Source organism: Stenella coeruleoalba, assembly GCF_951394435.1.
Source record: "Stenella coeruleoalba genome assembly, chromosome: 3".
NCBI classification, from domain to species: Eukaryota; Metazoa; Chordata; class Mammalia; order Artiodactyla; family Delphinidae; genus Stenella; species Stenella coeruleoalba.
The window spans coordinates 51931535-51959135 of NC_137148.1; the positions used below are offsets into that span (position 1 = coordinate 51931535).

At 34.9% G+C, this 27601-nt stretch overlaps 3 protein-coding genes across 7 annotated transcripts in view; 2 read left to right on the forward strand and 1 right to left on the reverse strand.

Moving 5' to 3' along the window:
• TRIM23 (tripartite motif containing 23) overlaps positions 1-106 on the reverse strand; it is a 39423-nt gene extending 39317 nt beyond the window's left edge. Inside the window, exon 1 of the mRNA XM_079915981.1 lies at positions 40-106. The gene's annotated coding sequence lies outside the window, so the exon portion shown is untranslated. The remainder of the gene's footprint in view (positions 1-39) is intronic.
• TRAPPC13 (trafficking protein particle complex subunit 13) overlaps positions 19-27601 on the forward strand; it is a 35890-nt gene continuing 8307 nt past the window's right edge. For 2 of the 5 annotated variants that reach the window (XM_079915983.1, XM_079915984.1), the window contains exons 1-8: positions 164-510; positions 11303-11371; positions 11935-12034; positions 13154-13238; positions 19525-19652; positions 22409-22481; positions 23559-23603; positions 26499-26516. In XM_079915983.1, the coding sequence (XP_079772109.1) occupies positions 465-510; positions 11303-11371; positions 11935-12034; positions 13154-13238; positions 19525-19652; positions 22409-22481; positions 23559-23603; positions 26499-26516 (564 nt within the window). In that variant the 5' untranslated portion in view covers positions 164-464. The other 3 variants (XM_079915985.1, XM_079915987.1, XM_079915986.1) reach the window with 2 other exon arrangements.
• On the forward strand, positions 3442-5136 carry SHLD3 (shieldin complex subunit 3). Its single transcript, XM_079918205.1, has one exon. The coding sequence runs from the start codon at positions 3560-3562 to the stop codon at positions 4313-4315; it is 756 nt and encodes a 251-aa protein (XP_079774331.1). The 5' UTR covers positions 3442-3559; the 3' UTR covers positions 4316-5136.

The window sequence follows — 27601 nt, forward strand, 5'->3', positions numbered from 1 at the left end:
AGTAAAGTTTTGGGGTGAAATTCCCGCTCCAGGAACGACCTTTTCTCCCCAGCTGCAAAACGGACGGGGGCGAGAGGGGACTACATGTCCCTGCATGCCCTGCGGCTTTTGAACTACAAGTCCCAGCATGCCACATCTCTATCATTTACTGCAATGTAGGTATTTGGCAGGCCATGAATTGTCACCGAGGAGTGGTTTCTTGAAGTCGCGGTGTGTGATTGTGACTGGAAAATAGAGAAGTATTTTATGTATAGGTCTCTAAGAGGCAAGAGATGGCTTTGGTAAAAAAGCCGTTGGGTTCCTAAAGGACTTGGTAAGAAGAGAATTTAAGGCACCCCCGGCAGAGAGAAACTTGGGAGTGTGTTTGACGCCCTGTCTTCCCGAACGTGCGCTTTTCTGTCTTCTTCCGAGCTGATTGACCCTTTTCAGCCCCCGTAGGCAGTGGGTCCAAAGTACCGGTCAAAATGGAAGTGAATCCCCCCAAACAGGAGCACCTGCTGGCCCTGAAAGGTAAACTTTTGCGAACCGGACTCCCTTTAATCTGTTTTCTCCCTTTCTCTCACTAGTTCTCGAAGCCTTTGACACATAGACCTGGCCTCTGGGATATAGGCCTCGTCCTTCTTAAACACTGTCAATGCTCGCCCTCCTTGGTTCCTTGGCGCCGAGCGAAAGGAAACTGTTTCTCCTCTTTGCTTTTCAGGTTTGAGAGCCCCCGTTAGAATGGAATAGATACCTGGTAAATTACTTACTCTGTTACATGCTGCTCTGATTTTAGCCGCAGATGCTGATGTCCCCACCCTACGCGGGGAGAGCCTTGTGAACCGAGATGATTAACAGCGGGTATATAAAGTGGTTTTTCCTTCTGTCTCTTGTCTCTTCATATGGCAATGACAAAGTTACCAGGCTTCAACTTCATCTGTGAAATTAGTCTAGTATTGTGCCAAGGATTTAGAAGTACATAGTACTACAACATGTAATTTAGGTATGTTAAAACTCACTGTTTACGTCAAAGTATTGTGTATAGGGGGAAATTCATGTCGGTTTGCATACACAGCAAACAGTTTTGAGTAAGTTTGATGATTTAATTGGATCATTATTTAGGGGAAATGAGCAGGGCATTCTTTTTCTGGAATTCCTGTTGTTTTGTGAAACCTTTTATTTGAAACGCTTTCAGCTTTATTTCATCGGTTTTCTACTACCGCAAATGCACTTATTTCTTGGATGCCCTACTCAGTGGTTACCAATATCTTCTTGGACTGAGCTGAAAAGATGCTCGATAGACATGTGAACTCAAGTGAATAGCACTTAACCTTCCTTGTGGGATCCATTTTGAGGGACCCTTATCCCCTTAGTTATGTTGTAAGCATCAAACCTTCCCGAAGCTCACCAGTTTCATTTGAAGCATAAAATCATATGCTGATAGTTATCAGAACTGTCTCTGACTGTAGAACTAAGAAACTAAAATATTAACTAATGTAATAGCAATAGGACCTGTGAGCTTAGCCTGGACTGAAATGGCTTATTCCTGAAGAAAGAAGAGAAATTGTCATGTTCTTTATCTCAGACTCATATGTAGTATGTGAAATATATATTACTTAACTCTCAGAAGTTAAACTTTTTCAAGATCGCACAGCTAGTAAGTGATTGAGGTAATATTTCAACACAAGGCCTTCATCTTTCCAAGACTCCATGTTGCCTCCTATTGAAGGAAAGAGCATTTTCAGATATCATTCCATTAGTAGTTTGATGGAAATTTAGAGCAGTTCTGTTAGCTGCTAGGTATCATTTTATACAAATTGGAAGCTATTAAATACAGTTAAATTCCAGTGATGTGCAGGCTAACTGCCGTAGTCCTTTTAGGCTGCTACAGTAGTCTTTCCCAGGTATCTTCTATTTTCCAAAACAGAAGGTTCCTGGAGAAGAGTATTTTAGCAACCTAAAAGGACAAGTGCTTTGAAATTCAGTGTTAGTTTCAGCTTTCTTAAAGCTCTTTGGCCCCATTCTTCCCCACTGTTCAAGCTATCCAAGAGTTTTCACAAGTTTTAATTTTACCTATGTTGGATGCCAAATATATCAATTTGTCTTATCATATAAGTTTACTTTCATATGTATGTAAAGTATTAAGGAGCTCTCACAACATCAGTGTCCCTGGAATACAACACTGAGTGAGTTCAGACAACAATGAAAGAATTCTCAGTGGCATGTCTTAAAATGTGAAAATGTAAGGAAAAGGGAAGAAAAAATAAAAACATTATTAATTCTTGACAGAATATGCTATCTATATTTAGATCCATATTAAAATTATGGATGTTAAGGAACACAGTCATTTATGAATTTGAGTTGCCAAATCTGTCAGTCAATGGACATTAACAGTAAGGAAAAGAATTATTATGAGATTGGTTACTTCTTTTGACTTTCAGAGTCAGTAGTTAAATGAGTATTGTGACATCATGCCAAGGAGACCCCACTCACAGTCATCCGGCAATGGGAGAACCCCCGTCAAGTAGTTCTCTAATGATTTTTGGAAGAAGGGATTTGACCTCTTGTTTTTTTCTCTGGTAGCTAGGATTTGAAAGAACCTGCATTATGGCTCAGGCAACTTTGGGCCCGATTAGGAAACCTAACTTACAGATCCTGGTAGGCTCCATTCTTGAGCCTGTGTACTGTATGCTGGAACTTCTTATTGATGACTTAATTTGGGGCAACTTGAAGACGTCTGTGTTCTAAGAGGAAAAAAAGTAAGGCTCTAGTCTTCTTGTTCATCCTCCAAATTGGAATTCAGAAGCCATGCTACTCAGGTTTTGACACTGCTTAAGTGCCTCATTTATACAAATGAGACTTTGTCAGGAAACCAGTTTCTAGCATGGTTAAAATGCAAAGTTAAACCATTTTCATGTTTTCAGTATTTACTACTGAGAATGAAATAAAATCATTAAGTATTCTGTCTATATATTTGGCAGAATTCATGTAATTTTAAAGTATAAAATGGTCCATTTTCTTCAAAAAGATTAAAAATTACGATTTTCATTGTCCTCAATTCACATCTCAAATTTTTTAGTATTATTACATTTTTGTTCATTATCTTCATATGAATCTTGTATTTTAAAAATCACTAATTTACTTTTTGTTTCTGCTATAGTCTTAAGATTATTATTATCTAACATATTAATATCAGTACTTCCAAATCCATTATATCTCTTCAGTTAAACATGTTGACTACTAGCAGTTTTAGGCTGAAAGGATATGATAGGGCATCTAATCCAGATCCCTTATTTTGGTAAGAGAAAGGATTTCCAGTTTTGTGGATTACAGTCACATTTACCAATAGCACTTTGGTAAAATATCATATTGGAATTGGTTTGTTTTTTTCTTTTTTCTCTGCCTATCTGTATACAGGCTATCCCTACCATATCTTATTCTTTGCAATACTTCCACTTTAGGTCCTGTTTCCCTCTGATTTGGAAAGAGAGAGAGTCTTGTAATTATAAATTGCATTCTAGCTCTAAGGAGCTCAGCTAAGAAATAGTCTCTTCATTAAGAGTAACTGGATTACTGCAGAATGACTACAGAAGTAATATTACATTATCGACCATATGAGAGTGAAACCACACAACTGCCAAAAATTGCAGAGAAAGCAATTCAAGACTTTCCTACACGTCCACTATCAAGATTTATTCCTTGGTTTCCTCATGATGGGTCCAGACTTCCACTCAAACCTAAAAGATTACCACCTGTGATTTCTGAAGAGGCAACTGAAGATGTAAGACAGTACTTAACCATTTCAGAACATGATATTAAATTGCAGAGTTATGATTGCACAGTAGATCTACTGGAGTTTCAACCTAATTTGAAAAAAAAGAAGCACTTAATCCGATCACATACACTGAATGAACAGACTAATTCTGGAAGTCTGGATAAACAATCAGAAAAAAGAAAACAGCACAAGAAGAGGTCTTGGAGTGTTTCACTTCCCAGCAGTAATTGTACTGAAAACATTTTTCCTTTGTCTGAAAAATTGCAAGATAGTTTAAAGGCACTAAATTTGCACTCATTTTATAGAGCAAGATGGACAATAGAGCACACTATTTGTAACAACCAAACTCTGGAAGACATTTGGGAAAAACTCAATCGAATTATCAGGTGCAATGAACTTCCATCTTGTAATGCTACAATTCAGAGACATTTAGGCCAGATATGGGTGTTCTGTGATGTTATGTACTGTGAATATGTGGGAGGTCTTCTTAAAGGAAGATTAGCTCTTACTGGGAAGATTAACTTATTTGTGCATAAATATGGTCTTATTTTTAGTATGTAATGAATACCACTAATTGTCAAAAAGAAAAATATTCTGAATGAACTGAGTAGGAACTGAAACAAATGAATAAATGTTTAATTGTGTGGTAATATATGTACAGTTTGTATCCCAGAAATAAATATCAGGTGAATTCCTAGGCTTGTCACTTAAGTCAGGAACTTTCTGCGTTCTACTTTGAGCAGCCTTCTTTTAAATGAATTGTGATAAATTATTATTTTTACTGAATTTAAAGGTAAAATGTTCTATTCCTTTTGTTCTCTTACTTACCCAGTGGTTGAATTAGATATTCCTATGAATTACAGTGACTAGTTTGGATTTTGGTAAATCCCCAAAATCTAATTTGACAGTATTTTTTCTTTACTCACCTAAAGTGTAATGATTTTTTTTAAAATAAAACTAAAACCAGTTCTGTTGGGAATGGTATTCAAGTGCCATGAATGTGGTATTCAAGTTGAGAGACCAGCCCAGATTCTGCTGATATTTCCAAAGATATGTAATAGACAATAGTTGATGTGTTGTTCTGAAACAAAAGTATAAAATGTATAATTTGTCTAAGACCCTAATATATCTTTAAGGCAATAAGCTCTTTTGAAGTAAAGTATCAAGTATGAGTAAGAGGTCAAGTTATTCTTTATTTAATACAGATAATTCAATCTTAATGACTGTTATTGCTGATTACTAATGCTCTGGTTCTTGGAGTCATGGGTTTCCCATAGCAAAATGTTGTAAATTGGGTTTACACATCATTTTATAAAAATATTCAAAGTGATTATATAATAAAAGTTTTATTAAAAAGTATATTTATTTAACAAATTTGAATGCGTACCATGAGCTAGGTACTAAAGTAGGGAAGGAGACAAACATGGATCCTGCCCTCACAGAGCTAACATAGAGTCACTATTCTTAAGTAGTTAAACTACATCCCTGATAAAAAACCTGTAAGACTGTACTCATTAGGAAGGCAGAAACACATTTGCCTTGTGGCACAGTGCCTGGCGTGGTAGAGGCTCAATACTACATGGTAAATGTGCCCTTTGGGGAGTTTCTCATAGCCTGAGCTGGCTGAGGTTCCTTAATACATAAGGAGTCTACCAATTTTTTTTTTTTTATTTATTTATTTTTTTTTTGCGGCACGCGGGCCTCTCACTGTTGTGGCCTCTCCTGTTGCAGAGCACAGGCTCTGGACGCGCAGGCTCAGTGGCCATGGCTCACGGGCCCAGCTGCTCCGCGGCATGTGGGATCTTACCAGACCAGGGCACGAACCCATGTCCCTGCATCGGCAGGCGACTCTCAACCGCTGCACCACCAGGGAAGCCCGAGTCTACCAATTTTTAACTAAAGAGGTTATCTTTTCTAATTAGGTTTCACACTATCCAAACACTGTTTTGTTTTTAACTTTTAATACCTTTCTTATTGTCTCAAATGAGACTGCTCTGTAGAAAATAATCATCATGTGCATGAATGCTTCCAAAAGTCTTTAAATGAAAAATCACCAGGTGTAGAGGGAGTTTCCAAGGTAACTTCATCAGTAATTACTTCTTCTTTCATTCATTAGTCATCTTACTTTTCAATCAAGAGTGCTGGAGAAAAGTCAACAAGTTATTCATTATTACTAGCGAGCTTTGCAAATAAGAGTTGGCTAATGTTATTAGGCAATCATAAATGGTGGATTTGTTTTTTTTGTTGTTCAGGTCTTATTTAGCATTAGGTTGCTAATCAAGGGTTAAAAGTTAGGTAATCATAAGACAGGGTCACTTACATAGACCACAGCATTTCTTTTATGATACATTTTTATTATTTTGAAATGATTATACACAGAACTGAAAATATTCTTATGATTATTTTCTTATGGGCTTCTTATGAGCAGTTTTTTAATTCAAGAATCACACATTAAAAAGAGCTTCTTTGTCTTCATATGTGGCAGATTTAAATTTCTCTAATTTACTCTGTATAAATTGCTTTCTACCCCTCTGAGAAACAATGAAAAGGTGAATCAGAACTGGGAAAATGAAGATTGAGTTTTACTGCAACTAGTGCCGTGATCTTAAAGGAAGAAGCGATTCATTTCTCATCTACCTAGACAATGCTTAGGCAGTAATTAAGGGCTAAGAATTTAGAATCCACTGCCATGTCTTTGAAGCCTTCTTAGAGTATTGAGAACCTTAGGACTGATGATTCTAGCACTAGTTAATAGTAGAGCTCACCAGTATTTCTGGGTTCCACTGTTAAGTCACAGACATGAATAAATTGGGGAAGCAAAGACATATGCAGGAAGGTGAATCTGAGGGCATTTGGTAAAATGCCGAAGCATTTACTCTAGGAAAGTGGCAACAGTGCCATAATTTTATTTTTCCCTGACGAGCTATCCACTTTCAAATAAATGTTAACTCAAATTCTAAGAAAAAAGATGTGAAGGGCATCACATGAATTTAACTAAATTATTTGCCAACTTAGCAAATAATTTAAAGACCATTTTTTGAAAATTTCTAAGATGAGCTCCTGCATAATGGTTCACTTTGATTTAATCTGCTCAAAATGCCCCAGATTATTCCAAGGTTCACAAACGTGAATGCCTTCAGGAACTAGAAAAGTAAGACTATAGAATGTGGTAAGGACTCTGAAAGTGAAGAAGATTTGACATAATTTTTTTTAATGTTGTGACCAAGCAAAATGTATATGTAAGTTGAACTGGCCTAATTCATTAGTTTATAACCTCAAGCCTATCTTTTTTTTAATTTACTGAAGACTTTCAAAACTTTTTTTTATAAGATTTTAGATGAAACCTGAATTTCATAAGTAAATCAAATGTATGTATTTTGTGAGTTCCACTGAGAGTGTTTCTACACATGGCACTAACTGTGTATTGTGTGTAGTGAATATTTGTCACTCGACTAAAAATCACATATTCTTTTTTGCCTCCTTAATTTTTGACCAAGAACCTGCTTTAACTTCAAGACTGGATACATAATTACCATTTAATAACCAGTGCTTTATTGTAGTTTCTCTGCCAGTTTTTTTTAAAACGCAGTTTTTTTGTTGATATTTGCTCTTTTCTAACATTGTGTTTAATTTTTGAGTTCCATTAATTCATTATAAGACAGGAAATACTAAGGTTTAAATCTATACTTGTTATGGACATACTTTGGATCATCCTTCAAGGAAAGAGATAGTTTTTTGTTTGTTTGTTTGTTTTTGTTTGTTTTTTTTGTTTGTTTGTTTTGTTTTGTGGTACGCGGGCCTCTCACTGTTGTGGCCTCTCCCGTTGCGGAGCACAGGCTCCGGACGCGCAGGCTCAGCGGCCATGGCTCAGGGGCCCAGCCGCTCCGCGGCATGTGGGATCTTCCCGGACCGGGGCACGAACCCGTGTCCCCTGCATCGGCAGGCGGACTCTCAACCACTGCGCCACCAGGGAAGCCCTGTTTGTTTGTTTTTAACATCTTTATTGGAGTATAATTGCTTTACAATGGTGTGTTAGTTTCTGCTTTATAACAAAATGAATCAGCTATACCTTTACGTATATCCCCATATCTCCTCCCTCTTGCGTCTCCATATTTTTTTTTTAGATTTCCCTATATATGTGTTAGCATACAGTATTTGTCTTTCTCTTTCTGACTTACTTCACTCTGTATGACAGACTCTAGGTCCATCCACCTCACTGCAAATAACTCAATTTCATTTCTTTTTATGGCTGAGTACTATTCCATTGTATATATGTGCCACATCTTCTTTAAAGGAATGAGATAGTTTTATGTTACAAATTTGGCTTTCTCAGTTTGTGTTTAAAAATCTGCAGTATGACAAATTGTGCCTTATAGTAATTTTCTTTGCCTCCACAGGATGATAGTATTTCTTACCAACTGCTATCCCCTCTTGCTGATTTTTTACCCTTTTTTGAAAATAGGAAGAAAACTGGTACTTTTAATACCAGCTTGGGATGTTTTTATTTTTAATGGAGGGTTGTTCTTTACCCACCCTCTACTGTCTCATCCCCTAGAAAACCATAGCATCAATAAAAGCTAAGCTTTAAAGGGCTTTTGTACATAATGGAAGTTTGAGCATATAATAAGCAAATAAGCTGGCTACACATCTAGGTGAATTAAGAACACTTCTTTTTTGATCACTTCAAATTTATGTTTATTTTAACTTGTTTACTTTTTACTATTAACTGAGTATAACTTTTTTAAAAAAATTTTATTAGGGTATAAAATTTTTATTGGGGTATATAGTTGATTTACAGTGTTGTGAAGAACACTTTTTAAAAAGTGTTTCAGGGGCTTCCCTGGTGGCGCAGTGGTTGAGAGTCCGCCTGCCGATGCAGGGGACACGGGTTTGTGCCCCGGTCCGGGAAGATCACACATGCCGGGGAGCGGGCTGGGCCCGTGAACCATGGCAGCTGAGCCTGCGCGTCCGGAGCCTGTGCTCCGCACCGGAAGAGGCCACACAGTGAGAGGCCCGCGTACCGCAAAAAAAAAAAAAAAAAAAGTGTTTCAGGATTCCTTTGAGAGTGTATTTCCTCTTTATTAAGATTTGGTCTCACTTGAAATGAAAAAAAAAAGAGAGAGAGAAATAGAGCACCAATTGGTGTTAAAATTGAGCTTAGAGTCTTGAAAGATTGTGAAAAAAACTGTTTCCTGTGTGTCATTTTCAGAACACCTTTTTATCCCCTGCAGATTGTACTTAATTTTAATGTTTTCCTGGTTAAAAGTAAGAGTGAAAGAGGTTTGAAACACTTCCCCATTCAGTCCCCCACCCACATCATTGATGTGTAGCTGGTTAATGTTCTGTTTGAAATAGTCGGACTTGGAATGCCCATGGGATGTTTCTAATAAAGCATGACATTCCAGGTTTATGACCCTGGGCTTATAATTAAGAATAGGGAAAATTATTTTTGAGCAAAGTGAAGTCTGCGGCCATCTATTTAATATAACATTGTTTAATGGCCTCAGTTCTTGAAACTTTACATCCTCAAAAATACCACTTACTTGAAGAGTTTGGTGAGGCGTTAATACTATGTGCCAGAACCTGTGTCAAGCACCGAGCCCACAAAACTTAACATGATACATACGAGCCTAAACTTAAAGGAGTTTGGATAGGAGTGCTATAAACTTATAAGTGAATAAACATAATTCATGATAAATACAAGGTGCTATGAGAGAAACAGGGTGACCTGTACTTCTTTTCTGAGAAAGATGACATATAAGCTAAGACCAAAATGAGAAAGGCACTAAATTTTTTGTTTGTTTGTTTTGGTTTTTTTTTTTGCGGTACGCGAGCCTCTCAGTGTTGTGGCCTCTCCCGTTGCGCAGCACAGGCTCCGGACGCGCAGGCTCAGAGGCCATGGCTCACGGGCCCAGCCGCTCCGCAGCATGTGGGATCTTCCCGGACCGGGGCACGAACCGTGTCCCCTGCATCGGCAGGCGGACTCTCAACCACTGCGCCACCAGGGAAGCCCAGGCACTAAATTTGATATGAATGATATAGCTAGTTAATTAGTAGTTAGGTGGTACAGTTTTACATACATTAACGAATACCACATATTGTGCACTGACCATTTAGATCAATAGTCTTTAAAGATTTGAGTTTTGAGTTGAATGAACATCGTAATAGACTATAAAGAAACAGTCTTCTGGGATTCATTTTCTGAAATGTTTTATGAGTTTGTATGATTTTTACTTCTATATTTTTGTCTTTATTTTGATGTGGTCAAATGTCAATTTTTTTTTAACATCTTTATTGGAGTATAATTGCTTTACAATGGTGTGTTAGTTTCTGTTTTATAACAAAGTGAATCAGTTATACATATACATATATTCCCATATCTCTTCCCTCTTGCATCTCCCTCCCTCCCACCCTCCCTATCCCACCCCTCCAGGTGGTCACAAAGCACCGAGCTGATTTGTCTTTATTTTGATGTGGTCAAATGTCAATCTTAACAAAAAATTGAAAAAGATTTTTTAATTAGAATGTCCTATCCCCGCTAGACTAGGTTTAATTTTCACTTTTTCTAGTTTTCTCTTGCTTAATTTTTGTCCATCTATTTGATACATATGCAGCTTGATATTTGAAATGAATTTGTAAACTAAATTTCATTTTTCCCAGATAGTGAACCAGTTGTCCTAGCACCTTATAATGTTGATTTGTTTTTGCTGCATCCTAATAAATTTTTTAAATTATCTAACATGTCAGTATGGTCTTGTATTAATAAGCCAATTAGTTGATTATGGACTTAAATGTTTTACTACATGTTATGTCCAGTTTTTTATCATTGTTTCCTATTAATTTCATAGCTTATTTTTATTTATTTGTTTTTCTAGATAAACTTTAGATACATTCTGTCATGTTCCGAGAACAAATGCTAGTTTTGGTTGGAATTCTATAAACCTACACATTAACTGACACTTTCATAATTTTTACAAAGAATTAATATTACTTAAAGGGCCACTTACTGAACTTCAGTGGCCTGTGATTATAACCAAGGAATAAAGTTAACAAAAATCCTTTTGGCATAAAATTATTGTTTCATATTCAGAATGGCGCATCTAAATTCTTGTCCCTATCAGACTAACATTGGTTAATATTTTGTTGATATTGTTTACAGTGAAGTCATTCAAGATTTTTTTAAAGCCTTATTCTTGTAATATACCGTAAGCTTTGAAATTATTTTCTACTTTTTGTATAATGAGCCATATTTCATTTGCATTTAATTTTTATAATTCATTAGGTTGTAAATAAAAGCAAAATTGTTCTTTTTGTCATATATAAAATTCTTTTTGTTATATCCTAACATTTTTATTAGTAAATCATTGCTGTGTAATAATCTTAGGAAATACTTAATATTATATTGTTTAGGAAGTATTTAGATTATATTTTATACTAGTATAAAATTGATGAATACCATACATTCAACTTGCAAATACTGGCATAAAATGATATTAATATTTTCTTTCTTTCTTTCTTTCTTTTTTTTTCTACTTTCCCAATTCACAGTGATGCGGTTGACTAAGCCTACTTTATTCACCAATATTCCAGTAACATGTGAAGAGAAAGACTTGCCTGGTATGACACATGCTTTATCCTACTTGCACCTAGGGAAAAGTTGAAACCTGGATTACCTTACCTTGGAATAAGCCTAACCTTGCCAATCTTATGCTAACTCTTTGCTGCATTATTTGTTGCCTGTTTTTGTACGTGTGAATGGTGGCCATCTGAGTAATAGGTCTCAGTCATAATCTATACATCAAAATACTACTGATATCCCGTGGCAACTAGAGACTTTTAGTTTTAGTAAAAATGCATTGCTCATAATGACACTATTAAAATTTCATTTATCCTCAGATGTTCCATCAATGTATGTTAGCATTCCCTTTATTTAAAAATCATTGGAGCTTTCTATATATCTCATGACCTACATTTTCCTTTGTTCCTGAAGTGTTCATTTTCTGTAGAAACAGAATTTTTTTGGCATGCATTTGTTGTAGTGAAGATTAGAAATTAGATTTTTTTAATATAATTTTTGTTATGAGATTATTTTTTAAATATCTCTCCCAGCTGTTTCGTCGCATAAATAAAAGTTATTTACAAAGTAGGTGTTAGAATTTGATGTTTTTCTCTTTCTACAGGAGACCTCTTTAACCAGCTCATGAGAGATGATCCTTCAACTGTAAATGGTGCAGAGATTTTAATGTTGGGAGAAATGTTGACTTTACCACAGAATTTTGGGTAAGAATGATATGTTCACATTAGAAACACAACAATACTCTGAAGCCATTACAAATCATGTTTTCAAAAAGTAACTATGGGATGGGAAAATGCTCATGATACATGTATGTGGCTGGAAACAAAAAAAAAGTTTTACCAAAATTATACTATGTGATTGTGGGTTTTTTTAATTAAAAAAATAAGATGCATACCAAAATATTAATTCCTAGGGTGGTAGAATTTTAACTTTCTTCTTTAGATCTTATTATATTTTTTAATGCCTACATATTCCTTTTATTTTAACTGATTTAATCTCAGTGTCTTTCAGAAGCAGCTCTTTTATTCACCATCACAGCCCTTTACCAACTTAAGTTATTGGACTTGTCATCTCATTAGGAGTTCTAAATATTTTATTCCTTCTCTTGCTCTTAGCTATTCTCTTACTCTAGATTATTACTGAGGTAGAAGTCCCTGGTTCCATTCTGTTTGCAACTGAGACAATTTGAGACCAAAAGGAATTTTTCAGGTTTTTTCAAAAGGTTTACAGAATGTGGTCATTGACTAGTGTCTTGAAAGCTTAGAAATATATTCAAGTAAAAAACGTATTCATATTAAAATATTTTTATAAATATATCTACATATATTTATATGTTTATATGCATTATATATATAACATATATTTATAAAGTAATGCCACTAGTCATTATTTTTATTAGAATGACTTAGAAAAATAAAAATAAAATAAGTTGGTAAAAAATACTCTGAGATCAATAACTTGGTCTCTTCTAGGTTCAGGGCATAAGTTATTTCAAAAACTGCCTTTCTCTAGCCTCCTCAGTATCAAATCTTCAGACTCTTAACATGGATCTGATCTCAATGACATTTTTAGGAGGGCTGGCAGTTTTGGCAGTAGTTGAGCGTCAAGATATATAGCATGTTTTATAGATTAAATCTGTATTTTTAATTGCACTAGGTAATGAGTGAGCAGCCTAGTGTAAACAAAGAAATATTGAAATAGTATTTCACCTGATCTCTATCCTTTAGTAATTTCTCCTTTTGACGTTCTCAGTGGTGCACAAATAGAAGATTTATGATAAAAGTTGAATGGATTTCTGCCTAAAAATTTATTTTATTTCACAGGAATATATTTTTGGGAGAGACCTTTTCCAGTTATATCAGCGTTCATAATGATAGCAATCAAGTTGTAAAAGATATATTGGTTAAAGTAAGTGGCATTCTTATTTGGGAGAATTTTTTTTAACTTTTTAATTTCTCTTCTTACGTTTTGAAACTTCATTAAAATGCCTGCTTGATACTGGACTTTTTAATTGTCATTAATAACAAGTATTAATTGAACACCTAAGTTCTAAGATATGCTGTGCACAGAATCATTTTTCCTTATCCTCAAAATTTGTGATAGCTTGGATGAGAAAATGTACCAAAGGTAAATAACACTTTAAATTTTTGTTAATATTTTGTGATTAACATAATAAAATTTGAAAGAGGAGGAAAGATCACTGGGGATTGCATCATTCAGGAAGGCTTATTGACGGAGAGGGAGCACAAGAGGATCTCAAAAGAATGGCAGGATTTAGAAGAAAAGACAAAGAGGGACATGGTAATCGGAAGCAGAGACATAGGAATACGTAATGTGTTCTTGTAGCAGTGAACAGAATTCACTTAGTAAGAGTAGGTAAGGTTGTAGAGATATGTAGTAGCCATACAGTGGAGCATCTTAAAAGCAAGACTAAGGCTAAGGTTATTTTAAGACAGTGTGCAGTCAGTGGAGACTTTTGAGCAGAGGTATTCAGGCTATGTTGGAAGACTGTCATGAAAGCATTGTGTGGGATGGTTTGTAGGAAATAGGCCAATTAGAATATTCTTGCAGTTTTGAGAAATCAAGAGAGAGAATATGCTAGCTCAGTTAAACAACTGGAAATTTATTCCCGAAAAGAAAGGGCATAAAAAAAAGGAAAAATTCATCGTATGTTGTTGAGAAGTGGTCAAAGCTGTCTTCCAGTGGTGAGTTTAGGTCACTAGAGCATCGCCTATGGACGGGAAAGGGAAGTCCAGTTAGAATGAGATTGAAAAATGATCAGCAAGTACGAGAATTGAAAAGGATCTCAGAGAGAAAATATTCCAAGTTTCGTATATGACCCAACTTCCAGAAACTGGATGCAAATTTTTGCATACATGTACATGTGTTTGTCACTCTATGGTTAGGGTTTCTGCCTTTCATTAGAGCAGGAGTCGGCAAACTACAGCGTGCAGGCCAAATTTGATCCATTGCCTGTTTTTGCAAGACAGTATGAAGCTATGCTAAGAATGAGCTAAGAAAGGTTTTACATTTTTAAATAATTGAAAAGAAACAAAAGCTTATTTTGTGATGTGAAAATTATATAAAATTCAAATTTCAGTCCGTAAGTAAAATTTTATTGACGTATAGCCACATTCATCCGTTTGTGTATTATCTGTGGCAGATTTCAAGCTACAACATCAGAATTGTGTAGTTGCAACAAACTGTATGACCTGCAAAGTCTAAAATATTTGCTATCTGACCTTTTAAAGAAAAAGTCTGCTGACCTCTGCATTTGATTATGAAAAGGACTGACTTTCAGAACTTCGAGAATGTATACTTTTTTCCTGTCATACAGTTCGCATTCAGTAAATGTTGAATTTATTTTTGTAAGATGAATAAATCAGCAAATGTGTGTAATTTAAGTCAATGTTAAAAAGAACAAATATTACTATAGTGTATTTCTTATAAAATATGTGATTATATTTCTGTGGGCTCTGCTCAGTTTTAATTTCTATAAAGGCAGTGGTGTTTGGCATAATAACAGAGATAGCTAATGTTTATTGAGCAGTACAGTGCCCACCAAGAGTCTTCTTACTCTTAACTAAGAACTAGCATTTTGTTTATCATTTTACAAACTCCAATTACATACAAATTGGCTCTTCTTTGCCTGCTTTTCTTTAGTTTTCCTTAGTAAATTTTCATTCAAATCTGTGTTTCCTTGGGTGCTTTATAATTATCTCCAAATGTTTTTTTGAGGGTATTTAATTCACTTTGAATATTGTGTTGCAGTTTTCTTCTGTTTCACTATTGGTTTTGGGTGGCAGTTTGGATCAGTGAATTGTTTAAATTATCATTGTGTGGTCTTTTTTAATAGTATTTTTGTATGGATTAAGACTCTTGCTAGCTTTGCATTCTGTGAAATGCAGTTTGGGGTGCTTTGATATTCTTAGTTCAAGAATACTCTATTAGAGCCTTGCAAGCAAAGTGTCGTTTCTTTATTGGGTGGCTTTTGGGAGGGTGGTGGAAGAAGAAAGGTTGAGTGTTCCTCAGTTTTTCTCTTTCTTTTGAGTGACAGCATCCTCAATTTTCTCCTCCTGCTTCATTTTCTCTTCACTGACAGTGTCCAGAAGGTTCTTCTCCTTTTTAACTCTCTTCTTCCCCTGAATTGTTATCTTGCCAGAATTGCCTCTTCACCATTAAACATACTGTTATATCTCCTGTAGGCTGTGCTCTCATCTTCCAGTAATGCACTTTCTCAGTATTTTGACACTTAAGATAGACTTTGTCTTCCTGGCAGTACTTTTCATCATTCTTAGGCCTGTCTCTACCTTCCTTTTCTCTCTTAAGCTCAATTTTTCATGAACTTCTCTTGTTCTTTGCAAAGGCTTATGACGAGAGCATGAGAAATAGCTTGCAGAAATTTGAAGTTTAGACATTTGCTGCTCTCTAGCTATACTAACACTGAGTTTATATAGTTTTTAAATTTTATTTATTTATTTGAGGATGACTCAGGAGATTCAGTTACTCTACTGCCATTACTTCAGCTACTCAGAATTCTGCTCTCAAAAGTTTAATTTTTTATAGCTCTTGGAATTTTGGAATGTGGAAAAGAGATTATGAATCTGTACTCTTTTAATTCCTTTACTGACATCTTAGTGTTGTTTTTGAGAATAAAAATGCTATATAATCTGTCATGTTTAACTGGAAACCACTAGGGGGTTTTTTGTTTGTTTTTTAACTGAAAAATAGTTTTCAGCAGTAAGTCTGAAAACCTTAGCATGCTACCAAAAAATGAAGTGTTCTATAAACAAAAGACAGCGTAGTGTACTATAAATAAAAAAATAGTAGGGACTTCCCTGGTGGTGCAGTGGTTGGGAGTCCACCTGCCAATTCAGGGGACACAGGTTCGAGCTCTGGTCTGGGAAGATCCCACATGCTGGGGAGCAACCAAGTCCGCGAGCCACAACTACTGAGCCCGTGTGCCACAACTACTGAAGCCCACGCGCCTAGATCCCGTGCTCCGCAACAAGAGAAGCCACCGCAATGAGTAGCCCGTGCACCACAACGAAGAGTAGCCCCCGCTCGCCGCAACTAGAGAAAGCCCACGCACAACAAAGACCCAACGCAGCCAAAAATAAATAAGTAAATAAATTTATTTTTAAAAAAATAACTTCAGGGCTTCCCTGGTGGCGCAGTGGTTGAGAGTCCGCCTGCCGATGCAGGGGACACGGGTTCGTGCCCCGGTCTGGGAAGATCCCACATGCTGCGGAGCGGCTAGGCCCGTGAGCCATGGCTGCTGAGCCTGCGCGTCCGGAGCCTGTGCTCCGCAACGGGAGAGGCCACAACAGTGAGAGGCCCGCGTACCGCAAAAAAAATAATAAAATAAATAAATAACTTTAATGATCTGTACCATTGGTGGTTTATTTTTATTTTATTTATTTATTTTTGCCTGCATCAGGTCTTAGTTGCAGCTTGCAGCCTTCTCTCTAGTTACGTTGCATGGGCTCCAGAGTGCACAGGCTCTGTAGTTGTGGCACACAGGCTCAGTAACCCCGCAGCATGTGGGATCTTAATTCCCCGACCAGGGATCAAACTGGCATCCCCTGCACTACAAGATGGATTCTTAACCACGATACCACCAGGGAAGTCCCTGTACTATTGGTTCTTAAACTTTAGAAGGTATTAAAATCATCTGGAGGACTTTTTAAAACACTGATTGCTGAGCCTCACTTTCAGTGTTTCTGATTTAATCAATCTGAAATGGTGCCCAAGAATTTACCTTTTTTTTTGGCCACACCACGGGGCTTGTGGGAGCTTAGTTCCCCAACTAGGGATCAAACCCACGCCCCTGACAGTGGAAGCGCAAAGTCCTAACCACTGGACCACCAGGGAATTCCCAGAATTTACATTTCTAACATGTTCTCAGGTGATGCTGATTCTGTTAGTCTGGGAACCATACTTTGAGAACCAATGGTGAGTAATAGGCATTTGCTCATTCATTCAACGAGTATATATTCCAGGCACAATTCTAGATACTGGGGTTATAGCAGGAAACAAAGAGACAAGGCTTCTATTCGTTTGAAGTTTAGTCTAGATGTTTTTAACTGCTTTTTTCTTATTTTTTAACATTAATTCCTTAATTATACCGAACTCTTTCCTGATCTTGAGCTTTTACACACTTAAGGTGTTTTGCTTTTTTTAACTTACTTAAAATGATTCTCCATTTCCCCTTTCCTCTCTCCCTTTTTAAATCCTGCTCATCCAAAAACCAATTTGTAGCATGAAGCCAACCCTGTAATTTAAATTGTATTCCCTTACCTCAAGCCAGCCCTCCATTCCTCCTTTACTCTATATTATTTTCCCCAAACATTTAAATTCCCTAGGGGCAGGGATTTTGGTCTGTTGTTCACTAGTGTATCTCCAGCTCCTGGGAAAGCCCTCATAGGTAATTAGGAAATAAATGTTAAGTGCAGCAGTGTTTATAAGATGAAAAAGGAGAAAAGTAAAAGTGTTCAGCCATATATAATACATGCTGTAGTTATGATTAATGTTTAAAAAATGATACATAGGAAAACACATTGGACAGAAAGCCCATGGATTTGACTGTTTCTTTTCCCCCTCTTCTCTAATTTCTGAAATGTTTGTTAAAGAATTTTGAATTTCAGCTTCATTACTTATTAGTTGTATAACCTAAGGGGAGTTGTTCCTTCTATGTGCCTTGGTTTTTCTGTAAATTAGGGGCAGTATAATGACCTACTTCAGGGTTGTGGGCATTAAATGAGTAATGTGCTTAGAACAGGGCCTTGCACATAGTAGGTGCTCAATAAATGTGAGCTACTACTGTTTAATAACTGAATATAATAAAAAAAAAAGATAGCACTAATAAATATTCCACTTGGAAGTGCTGCATTAAGAATGTTAGGTTAGAATTAACTGCAGAAAACCTGTTAACTGATTTTAAAAAAAAACAAAAGCTTTTAAAAAATCTGCACTCTTATGGACAAAACCTCCCCTAATCCCCATGACTTAATGTGATCTTTGCTTTCTCTGAATTTGTCTTGACATTTGCCTTGAAGTTTTATCATAACTTCATTCAGTATGCAACAAACATTTATTAATTGCCTACTGTGTGCCAGGCACCATGTTATAGTGGTGAACAAGAGAAGGCAAGCGGTTCCTGCCTCAACAGACCTTACATCTTTGGTAGGGGAGACAGAAGGAAACAGGTAAACAAAATCATAAATAAGGTAATTATAGATCATAATAAATGTTACAAAGAAAGTTAAAATTGAATGTGATAGAAAGTAGCTGAGCTTAAAGGAGGATGCCATTTAAGAGAATTAGAGAAAATGATCGATGTTCAAAAGGAATAAGGGAGGGAATATGTTAGAAAGTAACTTGGTAGGGGCAAGAGAGAAAATGGTCCTTTCTTAGTTGATGACTTTAATGCTGATCTCTAGTTCTACAAATCAGCTGGTCTCTGACTTCTAATACTGTTTTGAATGATTATTTACCTTTTAGTGTTATATACTAACACATGTGTACACATCTATATATGTTTCTGTAATATCCATCTGTATATGTATAAATTTCAAAACCGTATGTTCATACTGATGCCCCAAATTCCAGTCCAGCACCAAAGGTTTCATTGCAGGCTTCTCTCTTTCCTTATCTGTACCTTTTTTTCTCCAAAGGTAAGAAACTTGTCTCTTGTTATCCATAATATATATATTTTTTGTTTTGTCCTAGTATACATGTAGAAGTTTCAGAACTGCTAATCCATACCCCTGCAAAACAGCAAATGGGCTATAGCTAGAGTAAAACATTTGTGTGCTGCTCTTTTCATTTTTAGCTTTTGTTTGCCAAACTTAAGTTAGTTCCTTTTTTCTGTTTCCTCCTCCCAGTATGGTTGTGTTCATTTGTAATACAGTTAGGTTCATGTGGTACTGTTTGTATTACATTTTGGATTCCCCCTACTTTATAGCTGATTTTATCAGTATTTATTTTTAGGGGTGTGTGTGTGTGTGTGTGTGTGTGTGTGAACCATTACCCTGTTCCTGAGCATCAGAGCTATACAAAAAGATGTACACAGAGACGTGTTGCTCCCTCTTCATCCCTACTTTCTTGTTCTTGTTCCCCTATTCTTTCCACCCATACTTATCCACACCCTGTAGGTAACCAGTCTCATTTGGATTTTATTCTCTCTTTCAAGGCTGATCTTCAGACAAGTTCTCAGCGTTTAAATCTTTCCGCCTCCAATGCTGCAGTGGCTGAACTTAAACCCGATTGTTGTATAGATGATGTCATACACCATGAAGTAAAGGAGATTGGAACACACATGTAAGAATTAATTTTACTAGATCTCAGAGGCTTTTACTTATATATGCCTTTATTTGAAATTTTTGCTTTATTTCCACTTATTCCACTTGTTACTAAGCCTAAGAACCTACTTCAGAAGGAATTTTATGTACCATGTTTACATGCTTGCCAGAAACAAACTTTAAACAAAATGTTTATTTTTGAAAGGAAAAAATATCTTAATTTATCTTCACTTATCTCTAGTTTCATTTTTGCATCTACAATCTTATTTAAAAATAAAAATCCATGCAAACCTTTAAAACCCAGGTAGCACTCTAAAAGTACATTTATTCTTTTGAAATGCTAACTGATGTTAATAACATTTATTTTTAAATTCACAATTTTTCAGTTCTGTATTTAACTGTATAAATATACTCTACCCTGAGAGTTCAAAAACAGAGAACCAAAGTAAAGGTATGAGGGAAAAAAATCTCAAATTCTGTATTCCTGGCCTGTGTATGTATTTGAATGTGAATGCTGTATTTTTCTTTGTCTGAGAGGCAAATATGAAAATTTCAGCCATCTAAAGTAATTTTAGACTTATCTGTCTGCCTTACCACCCCCATATCTAGTTGATTCACAAAGTCCTGTTAGTTCTTGTTAACTATCTCTCAGTAGCCTCTCTTCATCTCCACTTAACGTCACCATTTTTGCTTCTCTTCTTTGTCTTAAAGAATTATGTAATATTATCTATTATTTAATTCATTTTGGTGACAAGCTCTGTTGTAGGCACTTTTTAATATATATTCTGTGGTTGGTATGAGCTTTGAGTCAGATTTTCTGGAGTTCAGATTTTACCTTGATTATTTATTTAATTATGTGATCTCGGATAAGTCACTTAACACTTCAGTGATCTCCTACTACCCTTAGGAAATTCTAACTGTATAGGTTTTGCAGAGTTCTCCACAACTAATCCTTACCAACTACGTACTCTAGTTCTCACCTTTCATCATGCTTCCCTCCCTCCCTCTCTACTCTGCAGTTCTTTTACCTCTGAACTGCTCTGTGACTTGAAATGTATCCTTCCCTTACAAAGGAATGCCTGTGTCATTTTGTTTAGTTTTCTTCTACTTTGTCATATCTCAGATTCATCATGACTTTCTCAAAGAGACTTTTTGACCTCCTAGACTAGATAAAATCCCCCTTCTTGTCTATTTTATAGCATCCACAACTTGTCATTTTTTTCTATGTCTTTTATGCTTGACATTACTTACTGAGTGCCTGCTGTTCCCATTAAAGTATGAGTTCCACAAAGTCACCTGCATCCCTGGGATTTAGCGAGAACAATGGTCAATATTTGTTGAAATTGTTTTTATTGAAATGATATTAAATGTGTAAAATCCCCATTTTACAGAAAATGAGACTCTTAGAGAATTTAATAGCTAGCACATAATGGCATAGAACTCAAATCTAAATCTAACTTCATAACCTGTACCTTGCTACACTGCTTCCAACTGTGAGCACTTGGAGAGCAGGTGTTGAGTTTTGATGAACTCTAAATACCTAGCACCTAGTTTAGTACTAGGTACAAGTATAAAGTAGAAATTAAATTACCTGTAATATCACCACCTAGTATAGCCACTATTATAATATTGGTATATTTCAATCCTTTATGTGCATATATATATAAAACAGATGTGTATAAGTAACTTAAATAATATTTTATAGAATTTTGATCATGTTATGCATGGTTTTATCTTTGTTAATACACCAGGAACCCAGTTTAGTCAGTATTCTTTGAAAACCTTCTTTTATTTTTTTTTTATTTGTGGTACGCGGGCCTCTCACTGTTGTGGCCTCTCCCGTTGCGGAGCAACAGGCTCCGGACGCGCAGGCTCAGCGACCATGGCTCACGGGCCCAGCTGCTCTGCGGCACGTGGGATCCGCCAGGACCGGGGCACGAACCCGCGTCCCCTGCATCAGCAGGCGGACTCTTAACCGCTGCGCCACCAGGGAAGCCCCTGAAGGATTCTTTTCTAAATTTCTCATAACCACCAAGAGTATAAAGAGTCAGTTTCTCTAAACTCTCACCAACCCTGATATTTCTTGGAAAGAATTTTTGCCAAAATCCTAAGATAAGGAAAAATCTTATTTCATTATTTTAATTTGTTTCTTTGACTACTTGTGAGGCTGAACATTTCCACATTTTTGTTAGTCGATTATGGTACTACAATTTATGTGTATATCCTTTTCTTCTATTTTGAATGAGATATTGTTTTGCTTATAAAAATTTCTCTTCATATTGTTAGAAGCATTTTTTCCCAGTCTGTTGTCCTTCTTAAAATTTTGTTTTAGTGTTTTTGATTTATCCAATTTCTAAATTTGTGGAAGTCTTTTCCTTTCCATTGCATTTATATTAAAAAGTCTTTCTTCATCCTGGAATTTTTTTAAAATTTGTATTTTCTTCTAGTTTATATGAACTTAACTTTTTACATTCAACTATTTAGTTATCCTGTGATTTATTTTGGCTTATGCTTTACTTTCTGAAGATAAAAGTTTCTGACTTCCTGCTTTAAAAATGGTATATCTTATTTTACTAATCAGCTTTCTTGTTCATGGAATTATATCCATATCTACTGGAACTCTTTTTTTCCTGCTCTAGGCTCATTTGGCTACACTTTCGTGTCATAGTATAAATATTTTCCAAATTTGTTGGTAGAATTGAAGGTTAGTAGATTAACTATTAAAAAACAAAATTGATAGTGATTCAAAATCATTAAAACATCTTTCTGTTTCAGCTTGGTGTGTGCAGTGAGTTATACAACTCAGGGTGGAGAAAAAATGTATTTTAGAAAATTCTTCAAATTTCAGGTATTGAATACTACAGTGGTAAATAGTGTTTAGATGCCCTTTTTCCCATAGGAGATTACTACTATTTATCTGCAGTAAAAACAAGCTCCAAATAAAGCAAATAGCTTAATATTTTTTGATTTGTCTTATTACTAGCAATCTAAAGTTGGCCTAAAGTAAGTTAAATAAAAGCAGAGAAATTATCATTGTGGTTACTAGCAATCTAAAGTTGGACTAAAGTAAGTTAAATAAAAGAGAAATTATCATTGGAAATGTAATGTTTTATCCAGAAAACAATTTGTTGTGTTTTCATGCCTTTGACAAAACACAAAAGAATCTAGAAGATGGATAAAATGAGTGTAAAGTCCAGACAAAATAAGTGTAAATAATATCAGATTTCTAAAGAAATATTTAAATGAGAGATTATTGCCTTGGGCTAAGTGGACCAAGCTTCCTTCAGAGACTTCATGAGTCACTGAAATTGTAGTTAGAATTTTTTATTTATACACAATTTTCGAAGTCCATAATCAAAAATAGTTAAAAACCACTGTTTTAACACATGTATGTGTGTAGATAGGGAAATGAGATGACCATATACAGTTATGTAGATCTAGATATGATACTATATATATTTTTCATTCCTCTGTTTGTAAGTGGAAGAAAAAGTACCAGCAATAGGAAGAAAAATTTTGCTTTATTCTATTGCTTTTGTTATCACTCATCTGTTTAAGATTTTGCATGTCTTTTAAAAGAAAATAAAAGGTTTGATTGCTTATTTTGATAAACATGCTTTGTGAAATATATATAGAGAAATACACAAAAATATATGTGTTCAGTTTAACAAACTATTATGAAGTACAGATCCATATAACTCATGTAACTATTACCCAGTCAAGAAATTTCGGTGGCTTTTTTAAAAATGCATTTGGGATTGTTTTTGTTTTTACAAGAGTACTGCATACCCATTAGAAAAGTCTATTACAATTAAAATTGGAAAGTGCCTTTGACAAATTTAAGCTCTATGGTTTAAAACACATAAACAAAATAAATGGTCAAATGATAATAATCTCCTTTGATTGATATGCTTTATTCAACTAGGTTCTCAAACCATTGGATGTGAAAACCAAATTTTACAATGCAGAGGTAAGTGTTGAGCACTTAATGGGATTTCAGGTTCAACATTAAGATCTTATTTGACTAAAATTCTCATGTATTACATTTCTTTTCATATCAGAGTAAATTGCTGATATGACTGTGAATTACTTGTGAAAAATGAGCATAAAGTTCAATTGAAAGTGAATAATTTCACTGCAGATCTCTTTTAGTCTGCTGTTTTCAACTGACACGAAATCAATATGCCTTGATTTTTATTCTCATTAATTTTGTGAGGCTTTCACCATCTTTCATTAAATGATTGCCCTGTGCTTCCATTTAATAGTTGTTGTTACCGTCTAAAAACATTAGCAATCTGTTAAATATTTTATAAATGTGGTTGTGATATTACAAAAATTGAAGTGGTAGATCCAACCCTGCAAAGAAGATTTAATATTCACCTAGAAAAATATTAAGTAGAGCTCAGTACATTAAATTCTTTGTCCTGGGAAGTCAGTGTGCCAGCCAGAGTTAGGTTGCTAAGTTTAGTGAATGGTTTGAAATGCTCCTTGGGAGACACAAATTTGGCAAAACTATAGAAAGAAGTAACTTTTAGAATAGAAGATTATCTTCTTTCCTAACAAAAGAGATAAAATAGAATTTTCTATAAGGAAAAGGTTTTATGGCTTGGATTTCTTTTACAGTTCTATTTTATCCTGGTATCTAGAGGTCCAGAAAAAGCAGATTTCCTAATGGGCCTTTTACTCCCCCAAAATCATGTGTTTCATATCCCAGTGATAAACTCAAAGATATTCAAATGCAGTATTTTGAAATGAAAATTTTGTCTATTACTCCAAAACCAGGTGATCAGAAATTTGTAGTCACATGTCAAATTTGATACATATTTTTACCATCAGCATCTGAATTTTTATTCACTATAAAGTTTGTACCACAGCTGGGCATGCTAAGACATCTAAGATAAGGAACCTAACCTTAAAGTAAAAACCTATTAGGAGAAACGAAAAAAGTGCATAAAATAACAAAAGTAACTAGTATAGTATATAGTGAGATTAAAGAGCATGGCGCAAAAAGATGTGCTACAGGAACTCAGGGGATGAGATTTTGGAGTAGTCTAAAGAAGCTTCATGGAAAAGGAAAAGAGAACTGCATCAGTGTCTAGAAGGAATAGGTGTTAGAAACGTCTAAGTGTCAGAGCAGTGAAGGCATTCCAAGCCGAGTTGGAAATACAAGTGGAACATACAGAATGTAGTGAAGAGTATACGTATTTGATGCGAGGATACAGTCTCATCAAGGAGATAACTAGATGTTTAAAGGCACATATAGGAAGGCACATATTAAACTATTTCAGGTTTTCTTTGTTGAAGTGTGGTGGTACATTAAGATACTTGTCAAGTAGTTTTATCACACCAATATTCAGAGTGAGTTGCAAATTGTTTTTTAAATTGCTAGTTATTCCATAAATAACATAAAAGTAATATACTCCCCAAAAAGAAAGGAAAAAACCCACAAGTCCACCACACTAAAAAGTAATTGGTTCTTCATTAACCCATATTCTCTTTCAGTCTTTACTCATTTATATATAATATTCTGTTTTTATAATCATAGTAACAATTTTGTTTGCTTTTTCAGTTAACATTAAGTATAGACATAATTTTTAGTCTAAACTTTGCCAACAAACTTCAGCTAAAAAATTTTAGTAAAATTCTGAACTTTTGAAAATAGACATTTTTTTAAAAATGAGGAGTGAACAAATAGCATTTAGGATCTCTCTAAGATATTTGGTATTACCTATTAGGCAAACAAATACTGTTCTGCCTGTAACATGAAGCAGATTCTATGGACTCCATCTAGGAAATTCAGGTAAATTGTAGGAGTTAGTTAACCACACTGATATCAGTAGTTTATTTTTATTACACTATGCCATAGTCCTTACACAACAACTGTTATTAGCCCCACATTTGTCTCAAACATGTTTTTTATGCTGCTTCTAAAAATTCTAATACTGTGTGAATCACCTAAAGGAAAACAAGTTTTGTGAGAAACTTTGTTGTAGTCTTCTAATATAAGAAAGCCTTGTAAAAAAAAAAAAAATTGGTGACATTAGAAGCTAGGTGTCAAACCTTTGGTCACAGCTCCATGCCAGGTACTGAAGAGAAATAAATATAAACTGAACATCTCCCCAGTCCTCACAGTACTTAGATCTAGTGAAGGAGACTGACATGACATAAATACAGTGTAAGCATCCCCGCCCACCCCGATCATAAGTGTACTTATTCTCTGGGAACATAGGTGAAAAAGATTTCCAGCTATGTGTTTGATGAAAGAGCTGACATTTGAGATGGCCCTTGGTAAATAAGTAGCTTTAGCAATATATATGTGAAAAAAAGACAAACTGTGAAATCTGTTAACTCTCGGTTGTCTGAAGTGGTCTAGCCCAGCATTCCCTGAAGTGTGATCAGTGGAACTGTAATCACCCAAGAGCCTCCTTGAAAAAATGATTCCATTATTAGATAAATTTAAGAGAAGCTATACAGTGTATATCTATTCTGAATGTGGCAGATAGTATATACCCAACCTAAGTAATCTATGAAGAAGTTACAAAGTGAGTAAAGAATTTATAGAACTAGAAAGGCATGGAATATACCTCTCTCCCCCAAGATATGCCCTTGAATATTTGCTCCTGTTTAAGTATTCACGTATAGTGTTCTTCTCTATTCATTTAACCTTAGCAGTTTCACCTTTTTAGAAGAATGATTTGTCATATTTCTTTGTATTACTTTCTGTTTACTTCCTTGTTTTACTAATGCTGTCTTGTTTAGTAAATTAAAAAAAATGCAGAAATGCATTTTATTTTAAAGTTAGTTATTCTTTTTCTTTAACATTTAATCTGATTTTTCTAATTTTTCTTTTTTATTTTTCCATTAGAGTGACCTCAGTTCTGTGGTAATTTGATTTTTTATTATAAATTTATATGCTTTTCTTACTTACCACTTTTTGACTCTGCCTAATTAATCTCTCTTTACAAAACATAGTGGAAAAACAAAGTTAGTTGTGGATATACTTAGTGACTTCAAAAATATGTATATAATTTGTACTTTTTATATTGATCATCTTATTCTATGGGAAAAAATACATCAAAGATTAAATTGGCATATTGAAACAATTATATTCTTATTTTTAGTGTGTTTCCTGTAGCTATTTTTAAAAAGAGTCGTGTTAACCTTATTTAAAATAGCCTCGGGATTTTCAACCTCTTAATATAAAATATCCTACTATACTTCAATTCTTTGAGTAAACTGTGTAGTTGAAATTCATCTTCAAATGAGCAGTGGTTTTAGTTTTAAGTCTGGGTCAGGTAAAGATGGCCCTTTGACAACAGTAAACAGAAGAAAATTAAATTTTCCCACATTGACTAAAATCATATTTTCAAATTTCTATTTAATATAAGCAGCATTTGCTTATAACACAATATATACATGATAAAAACATCAACTGCCTTAGCACTGAATTCTTATCTTAATTTTTTAAATGTCAAGTTATTTCATGCTAACTATTCAAACTAGCTTAATTTTCCATTATGCAGCTTGTTTTTCTTTCATTTTATCTAAGCTCTTCTAAACTTATGCAGAAATTGCATTTTTAAATTTGAAATGTGGGTCTATGGTTTTTTTTTAAAGCAATGGATCGATGGGATATTTTTTTTTTGAGAAAAAGTAACAGAATAATGCCTTTGAATGTGTACTTCTTTTAAACTGATAAATCGTATTTCTATTTTCATTAGAGCACATGTGCCAAGGACTAAAGAATCTGTTTTGTTTTAGATAATAATACATTAAATTATAACTTCATCATTATATTTTTGCAAATGATTTCTACTTTCCTGGATTTAGTGTTAAAAAAGCTCATAAGTACCAAAAATTTTTGGTCATAGTTTACTTTATTTCTGTATATATATTACTATGAAACTTCTGAATAAAATAATTCTAGAATATCCTTAGTATACCATTTTATGTATAGGTTTTTATCAA